This window comes from Diceros bicornis, chromosome 4 (genome assembly GCF_020826845.1).
Source record: "Diceros bicornis minor isolate mBicDic1 chromosome 4, mDicBic1.mat.cur, whole genome shotgun sequence".
NCBI lineage: Eukaryota > Metazoa > Chordata > Mammalia > Perissodactyla > Rhinocerotidae > Diceros > Diceros bicornis.
The window spans coordinates 15,350,319-15,374,127 of record NC_080743.1 but is presented as its reverse complement, the minus strand read 5'-3'; the positions used below and the strand labels follow the sequence as shown (position 1 = coordinate 15,374,127).

Sequence of the window (23,809 nt, the reverse complement as noted above, 5' to 3'; positions counted from 1 at the left end):
GCTATCCAAAATGTTTTCTAGACACCATCATCACTTTATGTGATCAAGGAATGCACTCCAGGGCCGGCCCCGTGGCTTAGCGGTTAAGCGCACGCGCTCCGCTGCTGGCGGCCCGGGTTCGGATCCCGGGCGCGTACCGACTCACTGCTTCTCCGGCCATGCTGAGGCCGCGTCCCGCATACAGCAACTAGAAGGACATGCAGCTATGACATACAACTATCTACTGGGGTTTTGGGGGAAAAATAAATAAATAAATAAAATTATTAAACAAAACAAAACAAAAAAAAAAGGAATGCACTCCAGAATCAACATCTGCCCATGCTGTAGCAAGACTGCTATTATTTAAAAAACAACCAGGCAACCAACTTGCAATTCAAAAACAAAATATGTGTTTGGGATACTATCCATAACAATCATTTGCACTAGTTAGTTGACTAAAAGTTTATCAAAAGCAGCAGCATTGGAGAAGAATCAGGATTTCAAACTAAAAATTATAGGACTTTAATAACTCTTACTTTAAGGAGATCTAATATGTAAAAATACAGATTTACAGCCAAGACTTACAGGGATACTAGCCTAATGAGTGCTTTACAGTTACAATACAGAAAAACCCAATTTACTTATTTTTAGAAATACATAGTAAATAAAAAGAGATCCAGTTGATTAAATATATAAATTAAAGAACACAAGCAAGCTAGTATAAAGATTAATATACTAAAGACAAGTTTGATCATATAAATACTACCTTTCAGTATTTAAAATAAGTAATTAAGTAAACTATAAACACAAATAAAGGCATAAAGGAAAAGAAATGTTAGAGAACTAGAATACCGTAAGGCTATGTTATTGTAAATCTTTTTTTTTTTTTAGTCTTTTAACACAAATTTCTGTTGACATCCACTAGACAATTCAGAACTAAACCTAAAATTTTTAGGGAGAGACTGGTTCAAAATCCAATTTTAATTCTCTGTAGTTCTGTATTTTTTTGTTTTCAAATGATTCAACTATGGAGAAAATTTCTCTATTTTTAAAAATAGGTTTATTTACTAGATACTATAAAATTAACTCACTGTATATATACAATTCAATGATTTTAGTAAAGTTGTAGAGTTGTGCAACCATCACCACAATCCAGTTATAGAACATTTCCATCAACCCAAAGAATTCTCTAGTTTCTATTTGCAGCTAATCCCAGCTCCCACCTCTAGCCCTAGGCAACCACTGATCTGCTTTTTCTCTATAAATTTGCCTTTTCCATGCATTTCATATAAATGGAATCACAGAATATGCAGTCTTTTACATCTGACTTATTTAGTACAGTTTTTGAGGTTCACCCATGTTGTAGCATGTTTCATTACATTAGTCCTTTTAATTGCTAAGTAGTATTTCTTCGTGTGTGCATGTGCATGTGTGTACACACATATATACCATATTTTGTTTACCTGTTCACTAAACGATGGTACTTTTGGATTGTCCCAGTTTGGGGACTTTACAAATCATGTTGCTATGAACATTCATGTACATGTCTTTGTGTGGGACCTATATTTTCATTTCTCTTTTATAGATTCCTAGAAGTGGAATCTTGGGTCATATGGTAAATTTAAAACATCTCTATTTTTGTCCCACTTTTTAAAAACCCGGCATTCAAAACTGTGGATATTAGAGATTTTCAAAACATGAATACTGGATCACTGGTTCTCTTAGTTCCTACATATAAATTTAGCTTGTTCAACTCATACACTTCTCAGTTCATGGCTCCTTATTCCTACTGTCCCAGGCTTTGAAAGAGGGTGTAATAAAGGGAAAATAAAGTATATCAGGTATATTAGTAATGGCACCACAGTCCCAAAATTCAGTGTTTTGTTATTACTGGAGAAACACATAGGGCTATGGAACCAGGCCTGCAGGCACAAACAGAACAATGAAAGGCAAAAAGAAAAAATGTTTTCCCACATTTTCACAGTATACAAGGGATTTTTAAAAAGTATTAATGAGATGTTCTGAATAAAGGGCAAATATAATGCTTTTCTTTAAAGGAAGAATAATTTCTAAAAAATAATCAAATAACTTTCACCTAATTAGATTTTCAAGTAACTTATAACTAGAAAATGATATTTCTGAATAATATATTTCAATGCTTTAAAAAACTCAGTCTCCCCTCACTATTATCTCTATTGCTTATATCAATTATCTGAGTCAAGAACAAAAAAGGAATCAGGGTATACAGATGATCCTGCTTTAGTTTTTTAAATTTCACTCACTGATGACAATCAGTAAAAATCAAACTGGAGAAATACCGCTCAAGAAACCCAGTATTAAGAGGCAATGTTAAAGAAAAATATATCATTTGGTGACTTGAAAATTCTGAAGACTAATATCCTCAGTAAACACCGAACTCTATGGCTTAGTCATAGACAAACTTGAGCTATCAGTGAGATGAGCATTAAAGCAGAAGATATCTCCTTTTTCACAGGAATTTATAGTGTTACTCCACCTTGTGGACTTCTTTACAAAATTACAAACTAACTTCTTCAGAAAGAGTAGTATATTATTAGCAGTATTTCAGAATCCTGCTTAGCTTTTGAGATGAACCAAATCATAGTATTTTGAGTAGTATGGTCATAAGGAACAAGCAGGATTGAACTGCCCACTATTTGCCTTTTCAATATTTACTTTGTAAGAATCTGACACTGCAAGTCCTCATAACACCAAAATCAGCAGCAGAAACTGCAATTTTTGGCCACTCAGATCAAAACAAAACCCCTCTACACAATTACTCTGCTTATCTAAATTTAATTTTTTAACTAAAAATGAGCAGTCACTGCTCACTGTCTTTTAGGATATATTTCTAATTAGGAAAATTTAACATTAAATGCAATAAATGAAGCAAAGAAATAAAGTTTTCATAACTACAATGATTCAAGAGAGAACATTTTGGGAGAAAAATTAGTAATAAAATAACTTAGTCCTGATTTAAAAAGTTGAAAATCACAGAACTTGCAGGAATTAGTTTTTGTTGTTGTTGTTAATTAGCAATTTAAAATAGTCTTACTTTATAGCTACATTTATATGGAAATGATGGACAAACAATTTAAAATCCAGAATGATAAAAGGATAATTAAATTACTTTCATTTACTGTATTCAACTAGTTTTTGATCTCACAATGCAAGAGACAAAAGTATGGCAGGGAGAGGAAAGGGAAGTTGTCACCTTTCCTCTATACCTAGATAATAAAATTTCAAAGGAAATAACGTTACCTAAAAGTAAATCAATAATTGTTCTAACTAGGTGGCCATTTTAGGTCAAAAATTGTATTTCTGAGATCTCATTTTCTTGGCACACAATTACTGTTTACAATTAAGCTAAAAACTTGTTCTGGTATTTTATGACATCAGGAAAATTCTTTCCTCTCCAGGCAGAATGCCAAAAACAACTAGAGCTAAATGCCTGGGCCTTCTGCTTCTCAGAGAGATGATCTATCTTGTTCAGTCTAAGCTAGCGTCGCTATAAAAAAGACAAAAAACTTCTTTTGTTTTTGTGAAGAAAATATAAACTACTCAGAATCTGAACTGCCAATCTTAAAATTTTAAATGACTGAAGGATCTTTATTGGTTCTGGCAGAAAATTCATTAGAAAATAAAACAGGTTGCATAAGACTTTTGACACAATTCATTAATGGGTATGGGAATTTAAGGTTTCTTTTCAAATATACAATGTTAACATTATAAATCTAATGGCAGAATATGTCTATTACAAAACGCCAAAAGCCAAAAAAAGGCAAACACGTACAGTTCATTCACAGCTATGTAATATTCATTCATATAATCAGGGATGAAATCTCATTTTTATCCATTATTTGTCTTTTTACTTTTGATATGTCTGAGAATTTAACAGAATGATAACCAGAAAGCTAAGAGAGAAAGGAAAAAAAAAGAGAGAGAGAGAGAGAACGACACAGAGCTGGAGAGACAGAAAGATACACACAGAATACTTACCTTCCTCCCCAAACTGATCATATATTTCTCTTTTTTTAGGATCACTCAACACTTCATAAGCTTCTGCGACCTCTTTAAATTTTTCCTCTGCCTGAGGAGATTTGTTCTTGTCTGGATGAAATTTGAGGGCTTGTTTTCGGTAAGCCTTTTTAATATCTTCATCTGAAGCTCCTTTTTCAATTCCCAAAATGCAATAATAGTCTTTCCCCATTTCGAATGCCTTGAAATGAACTTAGATTTCCCTTTGTGAAAGAAAACAGCGTTCCCAGTCTTAGCAATAGAATTCTAAGAAAAATAAACCGAGCTGGGTATTTCAAAAGTTAAAGCAAATCAGCAATTCAGCTTCACTGTCTGAAGGCAGCAAGCCGACAGCGTCTCTGTATTTAATTCCTTCCCCAACAGCTCACTTACAGATAAATATACACTACACAGGGGGCGGCCTCCTTCTAGATCCTCCCATTTTCACTACGTGTCTCTGTACTTTCTAGAACAGCAAATGCTACAGGACGTCATTTCCCCAGCTGCCTCTAGTCAAAGTACTGAGCTAGGTTTTCTCCTCCTCCATGATTAACTATTCCCTTTCCTTCTGGCTCTACCATTTTTACTTCCTTTTTAAGAGGCCAAGAAGCTTAAGAAACCAATATTTCAGCATGGAATGTCATAACTACGCATTTATTTATTCCATTCTCGGTGAAAAAGCAACAAAAATAATTACAGCAATTAAGTATCCTATGTTAAAATAAGTTAAAGTTACTATAAAAATAAAAGTACCCTTGAACTTATTTTAGGCATTTTCATTTCAGTTTAAAGTTATTCAAATGTAAGATATACAATACCAAAAACATAGTTTGTTTAAATGAAAAATTTCAAATATTTTGTCTCATTTTCAAAATTCTTGGGGTCTATAAATCAGAAATACCAGGAAGTCAATATACCAATTTCACATTGTAAAAGGCTATATATATCATAAACATCAAAAGCAACGTTTTAAAATAAGTAAAGGGCTTAAATATGATTTTAGCTAATGATTTTAACTAGTTTTTTGTTGTATACAAGAGTTAATAGTTCTGGCAAACTAAAATTTATGAAACCTTCATGTCTGATTTTAGTTACTTCAACTAAAACAGAATGAGACCCACCACACTCCTAGGGTCACTATTTAAAGAATTTTTGTGCCACAGGAAAGATAGGAGAAAAGTATCAGGTTATAGACAGTAAATACTCATGTTTATTATAAGACCTTAACTGGATCAGCTTAAAATATGGAAATGTTATTTATAGGGCAGTAATATGAGAAATATTTTTTCTTTTAAAAACACGTTTTACCTAATTATAAATATAAATACTCACTGTTGAAGATTTTGGAAAACACAGAAAGAAAAAAGAATAAAGTAAAAACTTCCCTATCATATCTCTTCAGGTAATCCCTACTAAATATTAGTGTATTACCTTCTAATCGTTTTTTTTCTATGAATATTGATGGTTGTTGTAGTTTTGTTTGTCTTTTTATTAACAAAGTTTATATCATTATCATTTATATACCCTTTTGATGTTTGCTTTTTTACATATATTTTCGATATTTACAAGAAATATTTTCAATGTATATAACTCATCTTTTTAAAAACGTTCCCATTTCTAATATTGGAAAGATGGATTAATAAGAAAATGTGAAAAGAAATGCACAGAGCCCGCTACTTAAATATCTTAAGTCTGTAAACTTAAAAGAAAAAAAGAACATTTATGAGGAAAAGTAAATGTGTATATATGTTTGGAATATAATGAAAACATGATGATCATGTGTTAACCTTTAAAGATATGGGAACACCTACTCTATACGCCAAGCAGCTTTACACTAATGATTCAGCAATTCTTTCAAAATGTGTATCTGTGCATTTTCACCGCAAGGATTTCCTATTTCTTAAAACTCTCTATTTTAAAAACACCTTGGTATTAGAAATGTATAACATCTATCTAGCTACTTACAGGTTACAGAAGTTTGTCAGCTATTCAGCAAGTTTTTTTAGTACCATCAAGCAATACTCAATGTCAAAAGATAAACTTTCAAATCCAAAAAACGTAGGGAAAAATGCTAATATCCAAAGTCATCTAAAGACTCCTACTTTAAAAAAAAAGCATATTGCAAGTTGGAATCCAGCGCAAGGATCAGCATCTAGAATCCAGGAAAAATACAATAAAAATCACCTATTCTAGAATTAATTTCCAAGAGATTTCCTTTAAATATGCATTACCAAAGGAACACTGACATTACTATCTATGAAAAGTCTGAATTGTTCTGGTGGGTAATTCTGGGAGGAAAAAAAATAGATTCTTATCTGATTCAATCATTTTCAGAGAGCTAGAAATATTATCAGGATTTGACTTATTAAATTATTTTAGAACCCAAATATTAAAATACATTTCTGAGAAATGCATTATATATTAACAAATGGAAAGAAAATTGGCTCTCACACATACAGAAGGGTGATAAAGGCTTTTCATATTTCTTCAAATATCATACACACAAAAAAGAATCATAGTGGTAAAGCTGAAAAGCAAGAATTCACTTCAACTTGGGAATTTCGAGTTAAGAAGGAAGCAATTATAATTTTAAGACTTTAAATAATAAGACAATCGAGCTAAGTTTTGGTAAAATGAGTAGTGTAAATAATTCCTTCAAACATATGGGAACACATTAAAAATAACTTTAAAAGCCCTGTAAATACCATACCTGGAAATGGTGTCCTTAAAAAATAATTCAAAGAAAAAAATTATTATATATACAAATATATTCATCGCAATTAGATGCAATAGGGTAATGGATCAATATGACCATTAGTAAACTACGTAATACTTCAGAGACATTTTACTCTTACATTCACTTTTTCAGACTGAGTTGTCTCCTCTACCACTTAGGGGTTGAAAGTCCATTACACAATCACTTTACAGTAAATTTTCTTCATCTAAGTTTGTATGAGATGATGTGGTTTTTTTTTTATGGGGGGGCGAGCAACTGTCATCTCTGTAAATAATTATTATGACAAAAATAAGAGCACATAAAGGCAACAGTAATGTCACTCAGAGAAGTCCCTAAAACATTTTCCAAGTCTAATGCTTCGTTTTTAAGTTGGGCTTGCTTATAGGAACCAAAGCAGAACACTGCCGACGGCCAAACTGCAGAACCGGCCCAAACCAGAAAAGTCCAAGATAGTGATGGGGTGCCGTGTGCAAAAGGAAACCCGTGCAAAAGGTGCCATGTGCAAGAAGAGAAGATCTGTGCATGCCCCAAATGCCCCCACCCCAAGCAATGATGTGGAGACCCCTCCCTCATTCACATCCCATAAGAACCCTGCTCACCTTCCCTTGGGGAGGTGTTTTAGAGCACAAGCTCTCCTCCATATTCCTTGATCAACAAATAAAGTTTGCTCCGCTATTTCGAACTCAGTTTCGTTCTATTGGTGTGAGCAGCTCCAGGCAAAAGGACCCACTTGTGGGTCACGGTCCCTTAGGGCTCGATAACAAAATCTGGCAACCCTGCCGGGACTGGAATAGTTGCTGGCTCCTCTCCTTGATTTCAGCCTCTTGGCTCCCAACAGGTGAAGCAATGGCCTGCAGCAGCACATCTCAGGCTGACTCACCTATGTTGCAGCAGGCTTGCGAATGGGCGGTGGCGACACCAGGACTGTCCTGCCTGACTGCTGGACTCTCCCCACTGACTCTCACTGAACTAGCACCCACAGCCGCACTTAGACTTGTCTTCTGTCCATTCGTTGGAATCAAGGGGGATCTCCCGCAAGCCAACGTAAAGTCTATCTTCAGTTTAGCATCAGAACAGGGTGTGTGCCTGCACGCAGGACTGAGAGAGAAGAGGGGCTTCTCCTCAGGTATGGACTGAGGGAAAGGAGAGGCCTTGGCTGAGGATTGAGGGAGCCCCTCTCCCCAGGAACGGACCAAGGGAGCTCTCTCCCGGGAATAGTTTCACCAGTCCCTTAAGAGAGCCACTCTCTCAAGGACTGGTACCAGTCCATGAATGACCTATTAGGTGAGGGATCAGGGACACCTGATCAACCCAGGTCACAATCGGGGTGGTCGGACCCTCAAGGCCAAGATGCCTCAGCCGGAGGTTTTGAGATGGTGATGGAAGGAGGTAAGAACAGCTGTTCAGGGTTTTTGTTTTGTCTTTGTGCTAATCTTCTTCCAACAGGACCAGCCGGGAATGATGGGCTTTGTATAAAAGTGATTACATCTCTTATGCCTGATTGTATTTTAAATTATATTATGGGGATAAATATTGTGTCTCACTGGGAAACGTTTCCCTCCTGATATTGTGAAGGCATATAAATCCCCCCTTCAGGCAATGTTAATTAAGCATGGTAAAGGAGATCTCACTTTAAAATTGTCAAACTGGGGGGCCGGCCCCCTTGGCATAGCAGTTAAGTGCACGTGCTCCGCTACTGGCAGCCCGGGTTCAGATCCGGGCGCGCACCGACACACCATCTGTCCAGCCACGCTGAGGCAGCGTCCCACACACAGCAACTAGAAGGATGTGCAACTATGACATACCACTATCTACTAGGGCTTTGGGGAGAAAAAGGGGAAAAAAAGGGAGGAGGATTGGCAATAGATGTTAGCTCAGGGCTGGTCTTCCTCAGCAAAAAGAGGAGGATTGGCATGGATGTTAGCTCAGGGCTGATCTTCCTCACAAAAAATACATAAATAAATAAATAAAATTGTCAAAATGACTTCAAAAATAGCTATAAAAAGGATTCTTACTGCAAAAAGAAAAGAACCTTTGGATCAAGATAACCTGGGATAATTTAAAATTATAGTGGCCATTTTGGGGCTCCTTTGAGCCTCCAAAACTTGTACATTGGCTATTACAAGGAATGTTCCAATTAGATCATTTAAGAAGTGCGCTTATTGAGTAATGGCTTTACGAACACCCCTGTAATCTACCTTTGAAGGAGGACCCAATATGAGCTCCTCCCAGGGTTAATGAGACAGACTCTTGAGAGATTTTCCCGGAAACTGCTACCATTAAACAGTCAAGGGGAAATTAAAATTAAAAAAAATAAAAATAAAAATAATGGAGTTCTTTAATGCTGTCAGGAATAGTTACTGTTCTTCCCAGCTGAAACTTGACAAGATTTAGTAACTTATGATCAGACATTTGGCCAAATTAGAAGCTCCTATTTAAAGCCTGAAAGGAATTTTTTGGCCTTCTTCCCTAAATTAAGACAAAACTAGGTACCCAAAGGGAAAGAAGCAAATTAAGGATAATGTAACTGGATGGGTGTGTCAGTCCTTTGCTAAGTAACTAACCTCCCCTGTTAATCTCAAAAACTTGTGACCTTTCCAGGAGCTACTATCTAGACCATCCCAGATCCCTAAGACTGAAAAAACAAAATGGGAAAAGCTTTTTTTTTTTTTTGCCACGGAAGATTAACCTTGAGCTAATATCTGTTGCCAATCCTCCTGTTTTTGCTCGAGGAAAATTAGCCCTAAGCTAACATCTGTGCCAATATTTCTCCACTCTATATGTGGGTCATCTGCCACAGCATGGCTGACAAGTGGTGTAGGTCCACGTCCAGGATCCGAACCTGTGAATCTGGGCCACCAAAGCGGAACACGCCAAACTTAACCACTACACCACGGGGCTGGACCCCAAAAAAAGCTTTTGGAGATGTAGACTGCTAGGAAAGCACTCCTGCCCAAAAATCTAAGGAAAATTTTTAAAACAGAGGCTATAAAAACTTTGTTGCATCCGTCCGTTGTTTATGTGTGTGTCTATATATATATGTGGTATATGTAATATTTTTCTATCTCTGGATGGTATGGCCAAAATTAGGAGCTCTGTTCAATTGGCTTAAAGTAAGCACTTACATAAATTACTTCTAAATACAGTAGAAAATAACCCAAATGTTTTTCAAGCTAACATGATATAAATTCATCTTTGGTACATAAAAGCTTATTTAAGCTTGTTGGTTTGGTTGAAAGAGGCACGTCCTCAGTTATCAACATTGGATATGATGCAGACATGCAGCCTGGGTTTACTAGCCAAATAAGCTCGTTATCTGTCAATAAAAATAACAGCTTACAATGATAGCTGATGTTGCCTGCTGTCTCATGAAGTTCTTGTAGGAAATCTAAGCATAATTATTGGAAACAAGTAAACTAAGTAGATGTAAGTAAAAGTTTTTGGGTAAACTTTTTTAAACAATAATTATGTATTATAACATGTATATTTAAAATAACTTTCAAAATCTCTTGGTAACTTGAAACTTTGAAGTTTTGTTAGATTAAATTAAATGATGGAAAATTCACTGAACATCTATATCATTTTTAAATAAGATAAAATATTAGACATTAATTACTAAATATAGGTTTATCTACCTTTGGCTTCTTATTACAGAGAAACTACAAGATGTTTGGGTCTATTAGCAAGCATGTCTTGTATTTTATGTAAAAATTGTACTATGCAGTATCATGTTTCTAAAAATCATAAAAAGTATTTATAAATTTGCCAAGCCACAGAATGCTGATGTAAGACAGTTCATAATTGCTTACTTCTTAGTTTTCACTAAAAATTAAGGGGCTTGTAAGAGCTAAAATTCTAATTAATATACGTGATTAAAGCCAAAATTAATAAGGCAAACAACTATCATTGTATTCAAGGAAAGAAAGATGTATGTTTTTAGTAAAGAAGGCATAAAGAATAGAAATTTTTATTTGTTTTGTTGAGAAAGATAAATTTGTCCTAAAGACTAGGGGGAAAAAAAGGCATGGGACAAATTCTGAATCTAAAAAAAAGTTACAGAAGGTTTGTGGAAGACGACCTGAGGAAAAGAGTTTTGTGCATGGGTGAGTTGGCTAAGATCAAAATGAATTTAATTAACTAAACTTTTATAATATAAAAAGCTGGTACAAAAATTAAAATTTGGCTTTCTCTCTCTTAAAAGGGATAATTTTCTTAAACTTTTAGTCTGCTCTTGATAAAGAGATTATGAAAGGTTTTTTTCTTTGAGCAGTGTACCAGAAGGGTAGAGATTTCATGTTTTATCAAAATAAATTTCCTGTACTGTTTTTATCAGGTCTATAATCACAGGCCTTACGGTTTTTCTTACAGCTATTTAATTTTACACATTTGTCTGAAAATCTTTGTCATCATGGTTAAATGGATAACTAAGCATTGTTTCATAGGGACCTATGATATTGTGCAAATAAATGTTATTAATACAAGTATTTTAAAAAATTATGTGACATTCCTAAAATTCTGACCTGTCCTGGTTGTCAGCCATAATTCCAGTCATTATCTTGAAGTGTTGTACATAACAGAAATAGCCAAGTCTCTGTCAGTTGCCCTTTTTGAGCCTTTTGTCATTTGCAGATAGTTGTTGTTTTACTCTGTTTTTGCAGATACATTTCCTCTTCATCTTCTGACATTTGCTCTACAATGCAGGTTTCTGATGAACTTGCACATTATAAAACTGAGCTGGGAAAAAATTACAGAACTCTACAGGAGAAACTGATGGCATCATAAAACTGCTAACAGAAGATCAACAATTGATTACATGGGAGTAAATGAACTGATGAGGATGATTATAATTTTGATGACTTTCATTTGAAATATTGCTGATTTTTTTTAATGTGTTGTTTTTCCAGATTTAAGGAAACCTTTTCTCTTTTCTCTTAAGCTATGACTTATAGCAATTTGGTAAACTATATCTTTGTAGGCAGAATTTAAATATTTATCTTCTTCTCCCTACCTAATCCCTCTCTTATTTTCATGGCAATATAGTTATTTGCATGTGTTCAATAAGAATCTGATCTCCTCATAACAGGACACAATTGGAAACATTGGTTATTTTACCAAAGCTTTGACTGGAATGTCATATTTGAGAGAAACATGCAGACTCAGATAAGACAAGACAGCTAAGGGACAAAGACTGACTTCATGGAATAAAGCCACTTGGAAATACTGGCCTGGTACCTTGCTTATAGGTTCCCAGCAACCTTACCAGGTGAGTAAAGAAGGTCACTTCCCTGGTAGGTGCAAAGAACCTCAAGGTATTTTGGGAACCTCAAGGAGAGAGGAATTCACCCAACTCTATTGGTATTGCAGGCAGAGTCTGACAACAAGTCCTTGGCTTTGCTTTCTTCCAAGAGGCCTTTTAAGTTCAATTTGAGATTCCTCATAAAAAGTTCCAGCAAAGCAGATTTAAAAGAGCCTATATGATCAACTGCTATTCTTGCTATACTTATGAAAATAATTGGGCCAAGTTTATTGAAACCAGACTTATTTTACTAACCAGTTAGTCTTAATTTGGCTATCTTTGGTAAAAATGAGGGTGATTTTTAGAGAGAAAAATTATGTTTCAGTAGAAACTATAATACACAATTATGGATATTAGATTCTAACTCTGTTAATTATCTTTGAGGTTTTTGTTTCCTACCTATAAACTGAACTGGATACTGAATTATTCTTGTTTCCTCAAATATCTGGCTACAAATCTCCAAACTTACTAGTCAGGGATGTAATATAGTGGGGGTATCAGGGGGCCCAGAGAACAAGCAGTTTATTAAGACTTTAAGCTACAAATTGGGTGAAAAACAGTTAACCCATTCCTTTCTACACATGCCAAAATGCCCTATTCCGTTGCTGGGGAGGGACGTACTACATAAATTGGGAGCCTCCATTTATTTGGAAGGAGACCAAATGAAGGTAAATGTCCCCTCAGCCTTTGGTCACCAGCTGATTATGCACCAGCTCCCAGACAAAAGGGACTGAATCAAAAGATTTAAATGGAAACTTAACGAAATTACTCAGGTTTGGGCCCAACAAAGAGTGGGGCATGCAGTCCAAGCGAACCCCATAACTGTCCAACTAAAACCTGGGGACAAGTGCCCAAATATTAAACAATATCCTCTCGGATAGGATGCCCTAAACAGCATGGCCACTGTCATAAAAAAACTTGATTGATCAAGGCCTCATCAGGCCATGCCGACTGGCACGTAACACTCCAACCCTCCCAGTCAAAAAGCCAACTGGGGAATACTGGAGGTACAGGAGAACAACTAGAGTATGCCCTTTAGGTAGGGGAAACAGTGAGGGCACTCACAGTGTATGGCAACCAGGTCCTGCCCAGCCCCATGGACCTGGCCCTCCATCCTTTCCAGCCTGGTGACCGGGTATACCTAGAACATGGAAAACTGGGAGCCCACAGGACCAGCTCACTCCTAAGCAGAACTGGCCTTATTTGGTGATTCTAACCACTCACTCTGCCCTAAAATTACAGGGAGTCACCCGTTGGGTGCACCATACCCAAGTCAAGAGAGCCCCCAAACCAGAAAACTCAGAAACTCCAAGCCATCCCGACGTAACGAGAAAACTCAGAAACTCCAAGCCATCCTGACTTCTCCTATCAGCCCCTTGCAGACCTGAAGCTCTTATTCCAGAGACACAAAGATAAGTCCTTGGTGGGTTGGCATCCAACCCCTTGTGGAGATGCTGGGACTCCTTCTGTCATCTCTCATAACCATACTTATTCTCACCCTGACCTGTGCTCCCCGTGGAGTGCTTATTTCCAATTGCTTTTGCCTAAACTGCTCACAGCCCTTCCAAGATGCACCTACTCCTTAAGGTTATGCAAACAGCACTGGCATCATCAAAGACAATGCCACTAGGCTACTAGAAAAGGCTAATTGGTTAAATGAAAAAGGCCAACCAGACCTAACAAAACAGATGTCGAGTGGGGTTAAACAGGCTCTTCCCAGCCTGACCTGGTTTCTACCACTTGGGGCCTCTGCTGGCTATTCTGCTTCTTCTACTCTTTGGACCTTGCATTCTAAACTGTCTGGTTTCCTTTGTTAGCAAAAGACTAGACTCTATTAAATTCCAAATGGTAGTAACCCAGGGATGAGAGATTGGGAGTCCAACCGGTAACAACCAAACGTACCTAAAAGTTGCTAGGGGTAAGTTCCACTCCTCCATGGGCCCTTATGACGATGCTCCTGGTCAGCTGGAAGTAGGGAAGACAGATCTTCACCCACTGCCCCTCAAGAATGAGGAGCAGGACACAGTCAGAGGGATTTTGTCACCCAGAGAAGTCCTTAAAACATTTTCCATGTCTAATGCTTTGTTTTAAGTTGGGCTTGCTTATAGGAACCAAAGCCAAAGCACAAAACCAGTCCAAACCAGAAAGGTCCAAGATGGCGATGGGGTGCCGTGTGCAAAAGGAAACACGTGCAAAAGGTGCCGTGCACAAAAGGTGCTGTGTGCAAGAAGGGAAGATCTGCGCATGCCCCAAATGCTCCCACCCCGAGCGATGATGCAGAGACCCCTCCCCACTTCACATCCCATAAGAACCCTGCTCACCTTCCCTTCGAGGAGAAGGTGTTTCAGAGTATGAGCTCTCCTTCTCCATATTCCTTGATCAACGAATAAAGTTTCTGCTCTGCTATTTCAAACTCGGTCTCATTCTATTGGCACAAGCAGCTCTGGGTAAAAGGACCCACTTGTGGATCACCAGCCCCTCAGGGCTCGGTAACAGTAGTGGCAGCCGTTAGGGAAAATGGAGCAGAAAAGAGATGTGAATAAAGCTCATTTAATAAATGTGTTTTTAAAAGTAATAATAAAAACAAAACCAAAAAAACTGTGTAATACTAGTCTATTTGAAACATTATTTAGAAATCACATAAATCCCTGCTTAGTTGTCTTTACAGGTATGCATATGTGTGGCAGAAAGTCTGAAGAGAACAAAAACTAGCTTAAGTTAGTAACACTTATACATTTTTTTCTTAAATTTCTTTAAGGCTGCTATATTTTTACAAAAGATATGAATAGTGTTTCTATTTTTTTTTTTTTTGTGAGGAAGATCAGCCCTGAGCTAACATCTGCCAATCCTCCTCTTTTTGCTGACGAAGACTGGCCCTGGGCTAACATCTGTGCCCATCTTCCTCCACTTTATGTGGGACGCTGCCACAGCATGGCTTGACAAGCGGTCCATTGGTGCGCGCCCAGGATCCAAACCGGTGAACCTCGGCCCACCGCAGCAGAGTGTGCACACTTAACTGCTTGCGCCACTGGGCCAGCCCCTAGTGTTTCTATTTTTAAATTTCTACTTTACTACTTAAACATTAATGAGATTATTCCATGAAAACACAATTCTCTTCCCTTTTATAAATGAAAATTACAGAGTCAGATTCTTCTCCTTAATGTTTATAAGGTCAAGTTCTTATGCTGGGGTACGGGTCGTTCATCTCTAACTGACGGCAAGTTAAAAACGTATTTTAAAGAAATAATTTTAATTTTTTCAACCAAATCAGAAAACTTGTGTGTTTGTTATTTTGTTTATCAAAGTATGTGACAAAGGTGTGGCCTTAGACTTAACCTCTCTGTGCCTCAATTTTCTCATCTGGCAAATGAGATTTAACATTAATACCAACTTCATAGAGCTGTTGTGAGGATTAATGAAATAAATGTCTGATGCACTTAAACATGATTGGCACATAGTGAGAACTATGGAAGTGTTAGCTACTCTTACAATGACAATGATCTTGTTACTGCACAAAATTGGGGTTCTCTTGCCCAATGCGCATAAATGGCAAACTAATTACAATATCAGCCTTTGGGAAAAGAGATCAGCTTTATTCTGCCACATCGACCTGCAGGGAGACAGGGCATATGCCCTCTGACTTGCCTGTCCAATTCAGGATTTGGGGTGAAATTTAAGAGGTTAGGGAGAACAGGCTGGCATGAGAAAACGCTAGTGGGACAGGTTTTAACTGGTGGGCTTCAAGCATTTATGGTAAGGTTTTATACAAAGTTCTGGGTAGAACTTTTTTTTTTTTCTGAGGAAGATTGGCCCTGAGCTAACATCTGTTGCCAATCTTCCCCCTTTTTTCTTTTTTTTCTCCCCCAAAACCCCAGCAGATAGTTATATGTCATAGTTGTACATCCTTCTACTTGCTGTTATGTGGGACACTGCCTTAGCATGGCTCAATGAGCAGTGTGTAGGTCTGTGCCCAGGATCCAAACCGGTGAACCCTGGGCTGCCAAAGCAGAGCACACAAACTTAACTGCTAATGCCACCGCGCCAGCCCCTACGGTAAGCTTTTAAACATTTATGATGAGGTTCTAAACTTTTATGATAGGGTTTGAAACATTTATGATGAGGTTCTAAACTTTTATGATAGGGTTTGAAACATTTATGATGAGGTGAGGAAGAAATTTTAACACCAGATCTTCCTGAATTAGGGAACCCTTGCTTCTTTTTTTTTTTTTAAAGATTTTATTATTTTATTTTATTTTTCCCCCCAAAGCCCCAGTGGATAGTTGTATGTCGTAGCTGCACATCCTTCTAGTTGCTGTATGTGGGACTCGGCCTCAGGATGAACGGAGAAGTGGTGCCTCGATGCGCACCCGGGATCCGAACCCGGGCCACCAGCATCGCAGCGCGCCCACTTAACCACCAAGCCACAGGGCCGGCCCAGGGAACCCTTGCTTCTGATAAGAGTCTGACTTTCAAATTCCAGTCAGGTCCCAATCCTTTGGTTCTGGATCTTTGGTTCTGTGGTCATTTCAGGTCAAGACTTCTTCTTCTAAGTAAGCTCTGGCTATGTGACTTTGCACATTTTCTGAAAGACAATTCTTAATCTGTTGATAAGAGATGGGGTTAGTTGAACCAGTCCAGGAGCGATTACAATCTCATCCTATGAACTAGAATTTTTTTCCTAGGAAAAAGATTACTATACTATATGTATAACAAAATGGCCTTATTTACAAGCACACACCTCTACACGCACAAAAGCTGTCCAACTAAGAATAAATGGTTCTTTCCAAATATTCCTGTTAATACTTGCTACTTATTATCTTGACTCTCTGTTAAAATCTAAAATCATTAAAACTTTACATTGGTAGCATTTTTGTATTTCAAATGCACGCATTTGTATTTCAAATGTGTTGTATTTCAAAAACAGTTATCAAGACAGTGTGGTACTGGTGAAAGAACAGGCAAACATAGATCAACGGTACAGAATAGGGAGCCCCAAACTAGACTCATATAAATATAGTCAACTGTTCTTTGACAAAAGAGCAAAGGCAATACAATGGATACGACACCCATTTATGATAAAAACTCTCAATAAAATGGGTACAGAAGGCAAGTACCTCAACATACTAAAGGCCATATATGACAAACCCACAGCCAACATCATACTCAATGGGGAAAAACTGAAACCCATCCCTCTGAGAACAGGAAAAAGAAAAGGGTGCCCACTCTTGCCACTCTTATTCAACATAGTACTGGAGGTTTTGGCCAGAGCAGTTAGTCAAGAAAAAGGAATAAAAGGAATCCAAATAGGCAACAAAGAAGTGAAACGCTCACTGTTTGCAGATGACATGATTTTATATATAGAAAACCATAAAGAATCCATCAGAAAACTATTAGAAATAATCAACAACTATAGCAAAGTTGCAGGGTACAAAATCAACTTACAAAAATCAGTTGCATTTCTATACTCTAACAAGAAACTAAGAGAAAGAGAACTCAAGAAGACAATTCCATTTATAATCACAACAAAAAGAATAAAATACCTAGGAAAAAATTTAACCAAGGAGGTGAAAGACCTATACAACGAAAACTGTAAGACATTGAAAGAAATCGATGACATGAAGAAATGGAAAGATATTCCTTGCATATGGATTGGAAGAATAAATATACTTAAAATGTCCATACTACCTAAAGCAATCTACAGATTCAATGCAATCCCAATCAGAATCCCAATGACATTCTTCACGGAAGGAGAACAAAGAATCCTAAAATTCATATGGGGCAACAAAAGACCCCAATCCTAAGAAAAAAGCTAAAGCAATCCTGAGAAAAAAGAACAAAGCTGGAGGCATCACAATCCCTCACTTGAAAATATACTACAAAGCTATAGTAATCAAAACAGCAGGATAGTGGTACAAAGACAGGCACGCAGATGAACGAACAGAATTGAAAACCCAGAAATAAAACCACACATCTACAGTCGACAAAGGAGCCAAGAACATACAATGGAGAAAGGAAAGTCTCTTCAATAAATGGTGCTGGGAAAACTGGACAGACACATGCAAAAGAATTAAAGTAGACCATTATCTTATACCATACACAAAAATTAAGTCAAAGTGGATTAAAGACTTCAAGGTAAGATGTGAAACCATGAAACTCCTAGAAGAAAATATAGGCGGTATACTCTTTGACATCGGTCTTAGAAGGATCTTTTTGAATCCTATATCTGCTCAGACAAGGGAAACAAAAGAAAAAATAAAGAAATGGGACGTAATCAGACTAAAGAGCTTCTACAAGGCAAAGGAAACCAGGAACAAAGACAATCCACTAACTGGGAGAAAATATTTGCATATCATATATCTGACAAGGGGTTAATCTCCAAAATATATAAAGAACTCACAAAAGTGAACAACAAAAAAACAAACAACCCAATCAAAAATTCGGCAGAGGATATGAACAGACATTTTCCCAAAGAATATATACAGATGGCCAATAGGCACATGAAAAGATGTTCAACATCACTAATCATCAGAGAAATGCAAAACAAAAGTACACTGAGAAACCACCTTACACTCGTTAGAATGGCTATAACCACCAAGACAAAAAATAAGAAAGGGCCGGGGGCCGGCCCAGTGGCACAGCCATTAAGTGTATGTGCTCCGCTTTGGCGGCCTAGGGTTCACAAGTTTGGATTCCGGGTGCGCACCAATGTACCGCTTGTCAAGCCACACTGTGACGGCGTCCCATATAAAGTAGACGAAGATGGGCACGGACGTTATCCCAGGGCCAATCTTCCTCAGCAAAAAAGAAGAGGATTGGCATCGGATGTTAGCTCAGGGCTAGTCTTCCTCACACAAAAAAATTAAAATTAAAAAATAAGGGGTCAGCCAGGTGGTGTAGTGGTTAAGTTCACGCACTCTGCTTTGGCAGCCTGGGGTTTGTGGGTTGGGATCCTGGGCGCGGAGTGACACATCACTTGTCAAGCTGTGCTGTGTCAGCGTCCCATATAAAGTAGAGGAAGATGGGCATAGATGTTAGCCCAGGGCCAATCTTCCTCAGCAAAAAGAGGAGGACTGGCAACAGATGTTAGCTCAGGGCTAATCTTCCTCACCAAAAAAAAAACAAAAACAAAAAACATTGGAAAGGATGTGGAGAAAAAGGACACCTCATACACTTTTGGTGGGGATGCAACCTGGTGCAGCCACTAAGGAAAACAGTATGGAGATTTCACAAAAAATTAAAAATAGAAATACCATATGACCCAGCTATCCTACTACTGGGTATTTATCCAAAGAACTTGAAATCAACAATTCAAACTTATGCAGCCCCATGTTCAGTGCTGCCGTATTCACAATAGCCAAGACATGGAAGCAACCCAAGTACCAACAGACTGATGAATGGATAAACACGTGGCATGTATATACAATGGAATACTACTCAGCCATAAAAAAAGACAAAATTGTCCTATTTGTAACAACACGGATGGACCTTGAGGGTATTATGTTAAGCAAAATAAGCCAGACAGAGAAAGATAAACACTGCATGATTTCACTCATATGTGAAAGATAAACAAACACATGGACAAAGAGAACAGATTAGTAGGGATGGGGGTTGGGGAGTGGGCATAAGGGGTAAAAGGGTACATATATACAGTGACGGACAAATAATAATGTACCAATGAAATTTCACAATGTTATAAACTATTATGACCTCAATAAAACAATTTAAAAAAAAAGAAACAGTAAAGAAAAAAATCATTTCCTTTTTTGGGAGTGTAGAACTAATTTTATTCTGTGGTGACATTAAAGTGTATCCTAATAAAACAGCCTTTCTTTCTTATCTTCTTTTACAAGTCACTGAAAAGCTTACTAGAGGATTAGTGAACTTACAGTGAGTTAATCTCATTCTTTCCTAGCATTCGGGAATCACTTCAAGTATTCTCTACAGCACTTTTCAATATTGAATCAGAGAGCCAAAAGAAACTATAGAATTTCGAGGTCTTTTTAAAGATCTTGTAAATTCATATTTGATTATAACACTCTGATTATGTTGAAAGATCACGTAATCTGGAGCAGTGCTGTCCCACAGAAACATAAAGTGAGCTACAAATGCAAGCCACATATGTAATTTAAACATTTCTAGAATCCACATTTTAATAAAAGTAAAAAGAAATATGTGAAATTAGTTTTAATAATGTATTTTATTTAACCCAATAACTACAAGATCTTATCACTGCGATATGTAATCAACATAAAAATTATCAAGATATTTTACATTCTTTTTTTTTGTACTAAGTCTTCAGAATCCAGTGTTAATTTTACACTTACACAACATCTCAATTCAGATAGCCACAGACAGTACATTTCAGGTACTCAGCTTCACGTGGCTAGTGGCTACTGTATTAGACAGTGTAGATCTGGAGGTTTCTTCTAATTACAGTGCTACGACCCAATTTTTCAGAAACCTCAACCTATGAACTTAAGTACACCACACATACACATTTCTCACAAGCACATTTAGGGGAAACAAAATCTTCACAGATGAACTCTAAAGAAAAGTTCATTTTTACTCATAAAATAGTATTCTAGTGCTTGTTTCAGCAGCACACGTACTACACCTAGAATGATACAGAGAAGATTAGCAAGATCCCTGTGCAAGAATGACATGCAAATTTGTGAAGCATTCCATATTTTAAAAAAAGATAAATATGTGAGGTGATAGATATGTTATAATTAACTAGAGGGGAGGGATCCTTTCACAATGTACACATCTATCAAATTATCACAATGTACACTTCAAATATCTTATAATTTTGTCAATTATATCTCACTAAAGTTGAAAAATAAAACTATTCAATTTTTCATCTACGAAAAAAGGTACTTGTGAGGATTTTTTTTCAAAATAATACTTTATATTCAGTGTAGAGTAGTGGTAATGGCTCTATTTACACATGCTCACTCAGTATAAACTTTCACAATGTGGAAAGTAAAAAAGCAATACTAGGAAATGAGGAATTTAGGTGATTTTCACTTGATTCTTTTCTAAAGTTTCTCCTCTCACAAGTAGCCAGAGAGGCATCAGAATAACTTGGAAAACTTAATTGGCTGGCCAGAGGGGAGTGGTCTGTGGCCAGTGTGAAACCAAACCAGTTCCTCAGAGTAAGGCAAGTAGTAGAGAAAAAAAAGTCTGTAGCAAGAAAGAAGGCAGGAAATAAGGCAGGAAAGGAGAGGATAGGCTGCTGTTTAACCAAACTATTAGGCTTTTGGCTGAGACTGCAATAAACTGATTATCTAGCAAGTCTGTTTAGCTCTCCAACTGTTCACAACTCTACAATGATTTAATTTAAATCAGTACCTAACCTTAACTATGAAATATCTTTATAATAGGTTGCATCCATGAAAGCATAATAATTAAACCACTGCTACTGTGGAGGCTTAACTATGATGCAAAGACTTTATTGCAACCTACCAAATATTAAGTATTAGGACAGGTATAAAAATAAGCCAACGTGTGCTACAGTATTCACCAACTACTATAAAATTAAGCCACTGACTGCCTAATTCCAAATACAATGAGACCAACCTATTATAATTGCTTAAAGAAAGACATTTATAGATAAAAGAAAAAAAGTAAGATTTCAAGAATAATTTAATTTTAAATGGATGGGTTATAATGTTTGAGTTTTTAATATTTTTTAACTATAGCCTTTTTATTATGTAGGCTAAATCAGCAAGTCAAGGCAACAGTTATTGAGACTCTACTGTGTTATGTGCCATGAAGGATAAAATAGTATAATGCATAGCCCTGTTGTCAGGAGTTTATGATATATAAAATAACACCCACGTCTATTGCTGCTTTCGCCATACAGTGGCAGAACTGAGTAGCTGCAGCAGAGACTGTATGACCCACAAAGCCTAAAAATTTACTGTCTGCCCCTTAACAGAAAAGTCTGTCAACCACTAGTCTATACAAATTATTCTTCACTGGCGGGAGAGGGTAGTCTAAAAAAGCAATAAACACAATAAAATTTTATTAAATCTAGCGAACTTTTTAAAAACTATAGTTTTCACTATAAACACTCAGCTTTCACTATAAAGCATCAGACTGGCTGATGGTAAACCTGTACACTAATTCTCAACCTAGGCATGTCTGCTAAGAGAAATATATTAGAATATTTAGGATGGTAAGTTGTTTCTCAAAAGGAGCGCATATGTTTTAAAAGGTTGACAAAGACTTTTTTTTTTTTTTTTTTTTGTGAGGGAGATCAGCCCTGAGCTAACATCCGTGCTAATCCTCCTCTTTTTGCTGAGGAAGACTGGCTCTGAGCTAACATCTATTGCCAATCCTCCTCCTTTTTTTCTTCCTTACCCAAAGCCCCAGTAGATAGTTGTTATGTCATAGTTGCACATCCTTCTAGTTGCTGTATGTGGGACGCAGCCTCAGCATGGCCGGAGAAGCGGTGCCTCGGTGCACGCCCGGGATCTGACCCGGGGCCGCCAGCAGCGGAGCGCCCACACCTAACCGCTAAGCCACGGGGCTGGCCCGACAAAGACTTTAATAATCATATCTCTATACTGTCCAGCTTGACCATCCTCATCTAACTCATCACTCCTGTCCATAAATGACTTTGGTTACTTCCCAAAATCAAATTTATCCTGCAAGTAGTTGATTCTCATTTTTTGCCATACCTACGTTCTATAATGTTGCTGTGGATGCTGAATTCATGAATACTGAATCATTGCCTCTAAGGGAAATGCAGGGTTAAGTCAACTCATCAATACATAATCTTGTGTTATGTGTGTTTCTGCTTAAAGACACTTTATTTAATATAACATTGCAATTCATGGCCAATAGCGCTATAACTCACGCCTGAGTAAAGCTTATCTAGCACATGTAGTCTCTCCATAAGGCACATCACAGCCTCCTTGTGCTTAGAAACGCTAGATAGCATTTCAGCACTTTGCTGAAATTTCTTTAAACTGCAAAATCACCAGCAAAAAGCACAAAAAATGCAAAATTACACTAGATCGACCACAAGGACTTGTTTATGAGAACTGAAAGAAGAAAGCTAAACACTGCCTTGTTGGATCTCAGCTGGGAACACAGGACTCAAATTTTTCTGCTGCTCTGCCCATGCACATGTCTGCAAACGACCGGGAAAGCACCGGAGCACCGATTTCGGAGTTATAAAAATGATACACTACTACTGATAATCTTCTAAGTTGATGATCAGTTACAAAAATTATTTTTGAGCAACAGCAACAATAAGTACGCAGTCATCCAAAGTAACGTCTTTGAAGTGATATTTCTTTGGTAGGTATAAAGCAAGTGGTGTGTGTGTATTCCCCTCCTCCCCATTCCACACAGCTTACTCCTGCTTTGAGACTCAGCCTCTAGTTGGGCAAATTTGACCCCCGGCTTGGGTTAGGTTTCCCTGACCTTGAGTTCCCACATTTCCCCCAGTATCTCTACTCTATCACTTATCACAACTACATAACCATTTGTTTGCTTATGCCTTCCTTACCCACTGAGTTGTAACCTCCCTGGGAGATCCTGGTTTTTCTTCCCTAGAACATTTCTTTTCCTAGTACAAGGCCTTATTTATATTACACTGCAGTTCAATTAACTTTTACTGAGTAAATAATCCAACGAAATGAGAAATTACAAGGACCTAAAGTATGATGACTACGATATAAAAAGATAAATGGGTAAATTTAAGTAATAAAGAGGTAGAATATAGACAATTTGCCAACAAACTGTATTTG

At 37.2% G+C, this 23,809-nt stretch overlaps 1 protein-coding gene and 1 non-coding gene across 4 annotated transcripts in view; one reads left to right on the top strand and one right to left on the bottom strand.

The window, feature by feature from the left end:
* The window catches only part of DNAJB4 (DnaJ heat shock protein family (Hsp40) member B4), a 45,528-nt gene that overhangs the window by 5,985 nt on the left and 15,734 nt on the right, over positions 1–23,809 (bottom strand). For 2 of the 3 annotated variants that reach the window (XM_058538363.1, XM_058538361.1), the window contains one exon: positions 3,997–4,238. The exons of the other annotated variant lie outside the window; for it this stretch is intronic. In XM_058538363.1, the coding sequence (XP_058394346.1) occupies positions 3,997–4,207 (211 nt within the window). In that variant the 5' untranslated portion in view covers positions 4,208–4,238. The remainder of the gene's footprint in view (positions 1–3,996; positions 4,239–23,809) is intronic. 3 annotated transcript variants of the gene reach the window in all.
* On the top strand, positions 20,632–20,738 carry LOC131405057 (U6 spliceosomal RNA). The gene has a single exon (XR_009219919.1). It is a non-coding gene; the product is annotated as a U6 spliceosomal RNA (small nuclear RNA).